We start from the raw sequence: 12,009 nt of genomic DNA on the forward strand, positions 1-12,009 counted from the left end.
AATGAGCGTTGAGGTCCGAGACTCCTTGTAAACGCCTTGTACATTGGAATAAGTAGTGAGCTTGACTCACCGTGAGATCGGCGACGGCTAGCGAGACGATGAAGAAGTTCTGGACGATGCGCAGCGGCTTGTAGGTGAAGACGCTGAGGATGACGAGCACGTTGCCGACGATGGTGATGAGGATGATGAGCGAGAGCGTGATGGCGGTGAGCGCAGCCTCCCACTCGGGCACGACGAGGCGCACGCCCAGCACGCTGGGGTAGTCGCGGCGGCCGCCACACGCGTCGCCGGCCGACAGCGCATCCTGCGGCTCCTCTCCCGCCGCCGCCGACGCGTTCAGCAGCGACGCCGTCTGCAGCTCGACGCGCACCATGGCGCCCACTGCTCAGGTCCACAGTTACACCACGGGACTCACTAGCCTGTCGGCACCACGTCCCTCACGCACGTCATCGCCGACGAATCGCTGCTGTCCCCTTCACAGATAGCACCAATCAGCCGTTTGGACTTCACCGCAGTGTCATTACCACGCCACAAAACACTGTGCGCCTGAGAGTCACTCCCACACGGTGCACCACGCACGAACAGACATTTTCGTCTTCGCAGCAACAGAAGAGGTTTGAAATTGTTTCGGTTTGCAAGAGATCAAGGTGACCTATGACCACTCTCGCTGAAAATTGTCCGTATTTAGTCTAGAATTTCAGCATCTCGGGTACTTTTCAAAACGAAATCGAGGACTCAAGTACATTCAAGTCTGAATTTCTTTTCATTCGAAGCTAAGGAACTGAAAAAACACATCAAAGAGATAAGTGATTGAGCAATGCAAAAGGAAGGATCAGTATAGTATGTGACGTTGATATTAAGCTGTCCTGTGGATACCCATCAGCTGTAATTACTTCCGATAACGTGGAGCATCCTAATACATAAGTATCATTTGTGCAGGAACTAATCTAATACACAATCGCCCAGCAGTCTTCCACGGCGACAGTCCCACCTCCAGAGCTGGGCAGAGGGGTTGACGACATCAGCGGCCAGCGCAGTAGCGTGGCGGGGCCCTCAGATATTAGCCGCGATGTGCGCAGGTCGACCCGCGGAAGCCGGCGCGGCGTGGGCGTGGAGCCCCGCTGGCTGCTGCGGCGCTCGTGATTTATCGCTGACGGTGCGGCGCCGAAGAGGACGAAGGCCGAGGGGCGAGGGCGACGCCGCGCCGCGCACGGCTGCGCTGCGCTGGGCCGGGCCTCCGCTGGCCGGCGCTGGGCAGGGCCGGGCCGGGTGGGGCTCAGATAGCGCTGCAGTCAGCAGCGGCCGGCGAACCCCTCTGGAGGGCCTTCGATCTGCAACAGCCAAGAACGTCCTCCTCAAAGCCCGCCTCTCCTCTGACATTTCGAGGGCCTCCAAACCGCCGCCGCTGATGGCTGCCCCGCATACTGGGGGGTTATTTACTGCTCCATTGTTAAACTACATGTATTAAAGAGGATACACAGCGTGGCCCGCAGCTCAGAGTCGGCGTCAGCCGCGGTAATTAATGCTAGTGTGCTGCTATAACACAACATCATGGTTTCGGAAAGAGATTAAAGAAATGTGTAAAAAAAGGGGGAAGTGCTTATCTTAAAACACAAGAGTCTTACGGAGATTACAAAAGAGCTCGTACTGAGACAAAATCACTAGTGAAACGTCCGCAGCTCGTGGTCTTGCGGTAGCCTTCTCGCTTCCCATTCACGGGGTCCTGGGTTCGATTCCCGGCGGAGTCAGGGATTTTCTCTGCCTCGAGATGACTGGGTCTTGTGTGCCTTTCATCATCATTTCATCCTCATTCACCCGCAAGTCGCCGAAGTGGCATTAAAGAACTTGTGGTGCGGCGGCCGAACTGCCCCGCGAGCGGTCTCCCGGCCACCAATAATGCCATACGATCATTATTACTATTGAAACATTGTAAACAGCAAATCTTAAAAATTTAGAACTGACTTCTGTGGGTTGCATAAAACAAATTTGGAGAATATTCGACACCAGAATAAACAGTTAAATGAATTTTAGAAAGTGGGTGACACAAATGACGAATCATAAGTTAAATATTTAACAGGGTAATGTACAAGTAAGAAATCCCCAGAATACGAAGAGATATCAGAGATCAGAATACAAATAAGTGATGATGTAAATGTGTCACATCCAGAGGCAGAAGAAGCTGTTTAGCACGTTAAAAAATAGAGACTTTCCTGGGAAAGATAGGATACCTAATCAATTACTGAAGTGTGGAGGATTTGCTCTAACAGAACATTAATCCTAGCTGGTTAACAGCACCATAACTGGTAATATATATACTAAGATGGTAGCTGTTCTTTCGGACATGTCTGAAGGCTCACCGGCCACTTGACCATCTTCTTCTTCTGTGCGAATGCACAAACAGTGACCGAACTCTTACGGGAATCGGCAACGCGTCGCGAGTAATGAGTATAATGGACGGGGGCACTACGAATGTAGTGCGGTACAATACGTTGAGAATGTCGGTTTCGCGGGAGGCGTGCCAGAGATAAATCCCTGCAGTCGCGCTATCCTCTGTGTCCTCGGTGGCTCAGATGGATATTGCGTCTGCAATGTAAGCAGGAGATTCCGGGTTTGCGTCCCAGTCGGGGCACACATTTTCATCTGTCCTCGTTGACGTATGTCAACGCCTGTAAGCATCTAAGGGTGTTCATTTAAAAAAAGGTTCAAATGGCTCTGAGCACTATGGGACTCAATTTCTGAGGTCATTAGTCCCCTAGAACTTAGAACTAGTTAAACCTACCTACCCTAAGGACATCACACAATTCCATGCCCGAGGCAGGATTGGAACCTGCGACCGTAGCGGTCTCACGGTTCCAGATTGCAGCGCCTAGAACCGCACGACCACTTCGGCCGGCGGTGTTCATTTCATTGTAATAATTGATAATAACGTTCCAGACGAGGAGATAAGGAGATAAGAGAGGCCCATCCATGCACAAAGGGATAAATGTAACTAGTTCCCTTCTTAAACACATAAAAAAATAGAAAATAAAATAAAAAGCATTATAACCCTTCCTCAGAACCAGTGTGGTTTCAGACCTAGTAGGTCATGTTGAGACGCAGTATTCATTTTTAGACAGGTTTACAGAAGGCTTTCGATAGGATTCAGTTAACTTAAACTTTGTATTCTGCCTTACGACAGGTCTTGTCATGGGGGAAGCCTCGTCATAGGGGTCCACTGCATGAGCGTCTAGAGAAGCGATTCCAGTGGTGGTTTCCCGTTGCCTTCCACTGATAATGATGAAATGATAATGAGGACAACACAACACCCAGTCCCTGAGCGGATAAAATCTTCGAGATATGGTAAACCTGCTCCATAAACGGGAGTTCCCTTCAACTTAATAGAAACAGTTGAAGACATTTGTTCCAACAGGCGAAAACAGGTTCCGGGTTAACTAGCTGTATAGCAATTAACAGTGGTCTTACACAACGTGACTCTTTGAGCCAACTACTGTCTAATATAGCCATGGACGAGATGATAAAAAAGGTATTGGCTGGTACAATGGGGTACGAACAAATCAGTATCACTTGTTATGCTGACGATGTGCTTCTGCTGGCAATTAGTGAAGATAATATATGGAAACTTATACATATATTTAACGCGGTAGCCAAAACCCTAAATATTGTAATATCCACTAAAAAAAAACAGATTTATGACCACATCTATGAAACCAATTAGATGCAAACTGTAAGTACTTGTAAAAAGTATTGAACTGGTAATGACATTTAAATAGTCTGGTAATGACCTGTCCATCAGTGTAAATGGCGAAAACTATGTTAGAGAACAAGTAGCAAAAGCAAATAAAGTGGTACAGTTTTAGAGTGATACTATTTGGTAAAAGCCGCACATAGAAAGTGATGCAAAGGCGCAAACATGTAAAACAATAGTGAGATCAGTCACGAGATGACTGCGACAAGACCGGAATTATTAAAAACGAAAAGAATTTTGGAAGCCACGGAAATTAAAATTTTACGGAGGATTACATCGAAGACCCTGCGAGGTCGAGAGAGAAACGAAAACATTAGAAAAATTCAAAATGTTCAAATGTGTGTGAAATCTTATGGTACTTAACTGCTAAGGTCATCAGTCCCTAAGCTTACACTCTACTTAACCTCTAATAATCCTAAGGACAAACACACACACCCATGCACGAGGGAAGACTCGAACCTCCGCCGGGACCAGCCGCATAGTCCATAACTACAGTGCCAAGACCGCTCGGCTAAACCCGCGCGGCATTAGAAAAGTACATAAAGTGAACTCCACTAATGAGTGGGCAGATAAGAGAAACATGAATTGAACGAATACTTAGACAGGATAGATTATGAAAGTCATAAGCCATAAATTATCAGCTGGTAAAACAAATATTGTACGGCCAAGGAAAAGACGAAGCGAAAAGCTCAGAGTATTCTGATGGGTACTGAAGGAAACAAGCTTTAGCCTAGGAAGAAGAAGAAGTGCCTCGTTAATATTTTAAGCAAGAAACCCGTCATATGATGCAAGATACTATCCAATACAGTTCTAAATATCGAATCTTTTCTTATTTATAAATACTTTCAGGAACTTTGAACATAGCGCATCCAGAGTGAAGAAAGGCAAAGAGGAGAAAATTTTTAGAATGATTATAGCGAGATACGATATGCAAATGATCCATGTTTGATGCCAATGCGCTTTTCCATAGACCCTGTAATGGCGCTGTAGCCGGCAGGTGACCCTATTCATACGGCGCACAGTGGACGAGTCCTACACCAGATGATCGCATGTCGATCCGAGGAGGAATACGAGCACAATGAGAGGTAGACGTAATGCACGACTATTCTCACAGTTAAGCCAGTTTGAGAGGCACCTACCGATTTGCACAAAAACCACAGGTTGGTCGACTCGCCGTGTGGCTCGCCCGGTCAGTCATTCGGAGCGTTCCATCAGACGACTTTGGGAGCACTGGACAGGAGATGGCACCACGTGCGACGCATCCACGTGCGACCTACCACGGCTGGAGCGATCGGGAAGAATACGTGGCGGGAGAGTCGAAGGATCGTGCAGTAAGCGATCAGGGACCCTCCATGATACGAGCAGATGTACGAGTGCCAATAGTTACACAACCCATTTCCAGACCTCTTGTGGCTGCAAATTTGCAACCCAGGCGCCGTCGTCATCTGTTTCTATTAAAGCAGAGACATCAGAGCCTCCGTATACAGTGACGCCAAGACAGACCAACGTGGACTGTGACAGATCGGAAAAACGTGGTGTTTAATGATGAATGCCGATTCGTTTTGGTGACGGATGATATCCGCATATAGGAGTGGAGGCAGCATCGTGAACATTACAGTTTCACCCACTTTGTCAGCCGCTGCACCTTTCGCACAGCCGAAGCAATAGGTCACAGCCTACGATAGTTGGTCTCCTCTAATTGTGGTACGTGGAACCTCAACGGGACAGCGTTATGTTCATGACGTTCTTCAACCCCATGTGTAACCGTTCCTACATGGTCTACCAGGGGCACTTTCCCAGTAAGATAGTGCTCGTCCGCATACATATCGAGTTGCTCCAGGGTTCCTGTGTCACGTTCCGACGCTTCAATGGCCGGCCTGCTCCCCAGACTTTTCCCGTATAGAGCATGTGTGGGACCAGCTGAAACGCCAGGTGCCGCCGTGTCACTTTGACAAGATCTGGTGGTAGCTGTTCAAGATTTCTGGCTCAGTCTACCTCAGGACAGAATCAGACGTCTAATCAACAACTCGATGCCGAACCAAGTTGCGGCATGTATTGCAGCAAATGCTGGTCCAGTGCGTGTATGTTCTTGCACTGTATTAGCCCACCTGTACTCACTGTATTTGTTTTCATATCTTGATTTTGGGATCAATTGAATCTCTACTCCTTACCATTATGTCTAATAAATTTCATTTCGATCCGATGCTCCCCTCTTGGTGCCCTATTTTCAGTGTTTCTGAGTGTTTGTTCCAAAACGCCGAGATTTTCCTAGGATAAAGTGCTTTGCATTGCTCTTGGGCTGGAGACCATTTGTATACCCAACAGAAGGATCTTCTTATCGAGACTATCGTTCAGTAGAAGGTCAAAGTTTGAAAATTACACACTTGCAGTTTGGGCAAATGGAACAAATCGGTTGACTCTTTCGCATTAGATGTGGCATACGGCGTTCCTTAAGAGGGTTACGGAGGCAAAATTTAATTCATGGGAATATGGTTTTTGGGCACCAGAACCGAGTCACGGTTTCCAGGACGGCTGTGCGCAGCAAACGGCTCAAATTTTTAAGATATTTTCCTACGATCACGTTCACAAACGTCCTCGCGAACTTTCCTGATATGTTTATCCTTTTCCGAGATACACAGATTTGAAGTTACCGTACTTGTACGCGTAAAATACTCAGTTAAAATTGAGCGTGACGCGAAAATGCAGTATACGAAGTGACGTAGCACGAAGAAAATCCTGTGAAACGTCTCCTTTATCATTAAAAGTTTTTTGGGAATTTCTTGTTGTAGTGCTGAAGCACATGCAAAATTTTTCTGCATGTAAATTCTGGCTGAGGTGTTAAAGTATCTAGCTTTGTCTTATTTAGCTAAAACTAAAGCTACAACGAAGGCAATCATGCTGATGATGTCCCCCTGAGGGCTAAAAACATTTTGTAATTTGCATCTGGACAAAAGGACAAACAATTATTTATTTAGGGTGGTCGAGATAAATGGAACACTCTGTGTGTATATATATACAGGGTGTTTCAAAAATGACCGGTATATTTGAAACGGCAATAAAAACTAAACGAGCAGCGATAGAAATACACCGTTTGTTTCAATATGCTTGGGACAACAGTACATTTTCAGGCGGACAAACTTTCGAAATTACAGTAGTTACAATTTTCAACAACAGATGGCGCTGCAAGTGATGTGAAAGATATAGAAGACAACGCAGTCTGTGGGTGCGCCATTCTGTACGTCGTCTTTCTGCTGTAAGCGTGTGCTGTTCACAACGTGCAAGTGTGCTGTAGACAACATGGTTTATTCCTTAGAACAGAGGATTTTTCTGGTGTTGGAATTCCACCGCCTAGAACACAGTGTTGTTGCAACAAGACGAAGTTTTCAACGGAGGTTTAATGTAACCAAAGGACCGAAAAGCGATACAATAAAGGATCAGTTTGAAAAATTTCAACGGACTGGGAACGTGACGGATGAACGTGCTGGAAAGGTAGGGCCACCGCAAACGGCAACCACAGAGGGCAACGCGCAGCTAGTGCAACAGGTGATCCAACAGCGGCCTCGGGTTTCCGTTCGCCGTGCTGCAGCTGCGGTCCAAATGACGCCAACGTCCACGTATCGTCTCATGCGCCAGAGTTTACACCTCTATCCATACAAAATTCAAACGCGGCAACCCCTCAGCGCCGCTACCATTGCTGCACGAGAGACATTCGCTAACGATATAGTGCACAGGATTGATGACGGCGATATGCATGTGGGCAGCATTTGGTTTACTGACGAAGCTTATTTTTACCTGGACGGCTTCGTCAATAAACAGAACTGGCGCATATGGGGAACCGAAAAGCCCCATGTTGCAGTCCCATCTGCTGCGGTCGCAGGTTCGAATCCTCCCTCGGGCATGGATGTGTGTGATGTCCTTAGGTTAGTTAGGTTTAAGTAGTTCTAAGTTCTAGGGGACTGATGACCACAGATGTTAAGTCCCATAGTGCTCAGAGCCATTTGAACCATTTTTGCAGTCCCATCGTCCCTGCATCCTCAAAAAGTAATGGTCTGGGCCGCCATTTCTTCCAAAGGAATCATTGGCCCATTTTTCAGATCCGAAACGATTACTGCATCACGCTATCTGGACATTCTTCGTGAATTTGTGGCGGTACAAACTGCCTTAGACGACACTGCGAACACCTCGTGGTTTATGCAAGATGGTGCCCGGCCACATCGCACGGCCGACGTCTTTAATTTCCTGAATGAATATTTCGATGATCGTGTGATTGCTTTGGGCTATCCGAAACATACAGGAGGCGGCGTGGATTGGCCTCCCTATTCGCCAGACATGAACCCCTGTGACTTCTTTCTGTGGGGACACTTGAAAGACCAGGTGTACCGCCAGAATCCAGAAACAATTGAGCAGCTGAAGCAGTACATCTCATCTGCATGTGAAGCCATTCTGCCAGACACGTTGTCAAAGGTTTCGGGTAATTTCATTCAGAGACTACGCCATATTATTGCTACGCATGGTGGATATGTGGAAAATATCGTACTAGAGAGTTTCCCAGACCGCAGAGCCATCTGTTGTTGAAAATTGTAACTACTGTAATTTCGAAAGTTTGTCTGCCTGAAAATGTACCGTTGTCCCAAGCATATTGCAACAAACGGTGTATTTCTATCGCTGCTCGTTTAGTTTTTATTGCCGTTTCAAATATACCGGTCATTTTTGAAACACCTTGTATATATATATATATATATATATATATATATATATATATATATATATATGTGTGTGTGTGTGTGTGTGTGTGTGTGTGTGTGTGTGTGTGTGTGTGTGTGTGTGTGTGTGTGGAGCACTCTATATATATGACACAAACGAGAGATAATATGGCACCTAGGGAGATGGCGTGTATGACGTAGGTCGTGTTCTGCCATCGCATTGGTCAACGTTCAAACGCACGTTCAGAGTACCTGACATGCTAGATATTACTCTACTGACCAATGCAGTTCGTTTCATATGAGTGACATGTCCTGCTGTAGCCGGGAAAACATGGAAACCAGCGGAAAAATGATCCTCTCGAATTACAGAAATGGCGAATATGCTCCTGATTGTTAAAACACTCTGACTGAACAGTGGGTTATGAGGTGCCTCATGTACCTTCCTCAGCATCATTAAAAATGTTCCCAAAAATTTTGGCATGCGAGCATATTCGCGCTCTTTTATGCTGTAGCAAAGCGGACAGTGACAGTGTGAAAGAGACGGAAAAGTAATAAATACTGGATGATAGTAGACAGTCGATGTGATACAGAAAGAGGGAAGGAGACAATGGCAGTATGAGAGAAAGAGAGGGACTCAATCGCAGTGGAACGAGTTGACAGCAATAGAACTGTTCTAGGAAATGGGTAAAGAAGGCAGTACCAGCGTGGGAGGAACAAAGAAAAGGAGGGAGTGGAAATGATAATGAGAGACGGAGGGTGAGAGCTCCTGTGGGGAGATATGAATGAAATAATAACAGTAAGAAAGAGGAAGAGCAGCACAGTGACAGTCAAAGGCGACAGTAGTAGTACGACAGAACGACGGTGACTGTGGCTGTGAGACATGAGACTGTGACGTGCAGATCTGTTCTCATGCCCACAAGCTACCACAACTGTTACTTCCTCACACCCTCCAGTCCATCACTGTGCGTCACTCATACCCATCCACTCCGACTTGCACATTCTCACTCATTCATTCATTCAAACTCATCGTCACTATGTACCTCTCTGTCACTCTTTCCTGTCTCGTAGCAGCAGTCTCCTGCGTTCTGTCGTACTACTGCTGTCGCCTCTCCCTGTCAATGTCTCCCTCTTGCTCTCTGTCTCTTACTGCTACTGTCTCATTCATTCCACCCCACTGCTCCTGTAAATGCCCCTCTCTGCCTTATTGTCAGTGCTCTCATTATCAGTGACTCTCACCCACTTTATACCTGTGCCACTGGCACTGTCACCATTAGCGTCCATAAGTTGGCGAAAGAAGGTGAATTAGGGTCTAACGTCCCGTTGACATCGAGCTGATTAGAGACGGAGCACACTACGCCACCTCGCTAGGTACAAAATCAGGAAGCAATCCCCCAAAGGATAAGGGGCAAAATGGGTCGTATGGGTATTATGAGTTCCAAATGAGGAGATAAAAGATCTTAGAAAGTAACCCCGATCTCAGCGCCCGGCAGGTGGCCCCTGAATATGGGGTAAGTCAGACGACCATATGCAACATTCTGCACGACAAATGGCATTCAATCTCCACATCACTTACAATGTGTGCATGCCTTGTTAACTACGGACTTGCCTCTACAGCGACGTTTTTGTCGCAGGTTCGTTGCCTAGATCGGCACAATGTTGGAGCTACTTGATTGAGAAGTAGTGGGTACGGTCTCGGAAACTGACACGCGGCCGGGAGGGTGGTGTGCTGACCACATTCACCTCCCTATCCGCATCCAGTGACGCCTGTGGGCCGGCGGCCGGTATCGTCAACCACCATACCGTCCACCTTTGGGCTATAGAGAAGCTCCATGGTACGGTGGGCAGCGAAATATCAGCAACGGCTCAGCCCACAATGTGTGGACCACTTGCGAGGTGGGTAATCGTCGCTGTAACTTTCACTGTCAAAGATCATTCATCTCCCCTTTCAAGTGGGTATATATCCCTCGGAATGCATTTGCAGCCACATTATCGTTTTTGCTCTTTATCCCCTATGGCTCGTTTCCTGCAGTTTTTACCCATTTGGTCAATCCACCCTGTACGGTACTGCTCACATAAAAGTTTTCTGGATACGGCGCAACATCATATTACAAAATAACTGTTACTGGACATAGCCGACAGTTCAGTCATGGTTACAGTGGCCTTCTTCTGCAACCTAGGCCGAAACGTTGGTTTCATCAAGCTGTTTCACAGTATGATGTGGCACCACACCCAGAAAAGTTTTATGTTAAACGTCTCTGGCTGCGAAAGCCTGCAGACTTACATATAGTTTCTCCTACGTTTTAAATACAACAAATGTATTTGCAATTACAAATATGAACAGACTCCAGGTGCGAAATGTATTTGTGACAGTGTAACTCTCTGCCAGAGCGGAACACGAAACCGGATTTTCCATTTTAAGCGAACGGTTGTTTAACCGACTCGGCCATGTGAGAACACCTCCAGGACCCACCCAAACTTCCATACGTCACAGGGTGGCGTGTGGAGATTGGGGCGCTACTGGAGGAGAGCTCGGACGGCCGAGGCGGTTAAGGCGATCGCTCACGTAAAGCGGGAAATCCGAGTTCGAGTCTCAGCCCTCATACATTTTCACTCATCGCTGCTGTTTCGTATTAAAGTCCTGATACAGCTGGTATCATTAGTCCCTCCCATATCTTTCCTCCCTCCCTCTCTCTCTCTCTCTCTCTCTCTCTCTCTCCCCTCTTTCTCCAATTTACATAATATGTGTCATACATCCGGATTTCGTGTGGTGTCTGCTTTTTCAGACATGTCTAAAATAACAGACCCGTGCATTAATATAATCGTATGTTTCTCCCCGTGGGGGAATCTCTGCAGTTGTACAAGTGGTGCAGGACATAGAAAGATGGTGACATATGGAAGTCTGGCTGACAAGCATGCATATCTGACGGACATTGCAAAGTAGATCGCAAAAATACAGGCACAGCAATATAGTACGTTTTAAATCTTTGGTTCGAAGATAGGAATATTTGTACCGCTGACAGCCTACTCTCTGCACATAAGGGGCGAGACAGATGAATCAACAATAAGGAAAACAAGGAAACATACGATCCACTGAGATCTTACTTTCGCAACGAGGCTAGTCATGTGGTGAACCGTAATGGGGTCTCTTACTATGAGATGATCACTGAGAAACTGAAGGAGTAAACTGAAGGAATCTCTGTCCATCGAACCGCAATGCATACATCACCTAATGAAGTATGGACAGCAGTTGTACTGCGCTGATGATCTGCTCGTTGGGGCGTTGGCCGCTGTGCAGATGATGGACGTGGCGTACCTCGGGCGCAATAAACCATCCACAAACTCATAGCTATGTAATTGCATCGGTACGAGACAGAACACAAGATATCTGTTTGTTCATTAGCCAGGAACAGAAATTCGGCGCAGGTATTGCTCTATAAATCAGTACTTCACGGTGTGTTACACTCTACAAAGAGGTAAAGGATCGTTACTTGAGTAAACAGATAAACAACTCTGTTCACAGGGAAGCGACATTACGTGCACCCTGTGCCAATAGCAACAATT

The 12,009-nt window shown here is 46.7% G+C and overlaps 1 protein-coding gene and 1 long non-coding RNA gene across 2 annotated transcripts in view; both read right to left on the reverse strand.

Annotated features, from left to right (window-relative positions):
* Positions 1 to 1,180, reverse strand: part of LOC124794913 (putative tyramine receptor 2) — a 79,336-nt gene extending 78,156 nt beyond the window's left edge. Inside the window, exon 1 of the mRNA XM_047258618.1 lies at positions 71 to 1,180. Within this exon, the coding sequence (XP_047114574.1) occupies positions 71 to 373 (303 nt within the window). The 5' untranslated portion in view covers positions 374 to 1,180. The remainder of the gene's footprint in view (positions 1 to 70) is intronic.
* A 72-nt stretch (positions 1,181 to 1,252) lies between these two features.
* The window catches only part of LOC124803641, a 1,814,685-nt gene continuing 1,803,928 nt past the window's right edge, over positions 1,253 to 12,009 (reverse strand). Inside the window, exon 8 of the long non-coding RNA XR_007017227.1 lies at positions 1,253 to 1,331. This is a non-coding gene — a long non-coding RNA (uncharacterized LOC124803641). The remainder of the gene's footprint in view (positions 1,332 to 12,009) is intronic.

This window comes from Schistocerca piceifrons, chromosome 1 (assembly GCF_021461385.2).
Source record: "Schistocerca piceifrons isolate TAMUIC-IGC-003096 chromosome 1, iqSchPice1.1, whole genome shotgun sequence".
NCBI classification, from domain to species: Eukaryota; Metazoa; Arthropoda; class Insecta; order Orthoptera; family Acrididae; genus Schistocerca; species Schistocerca piceifrons.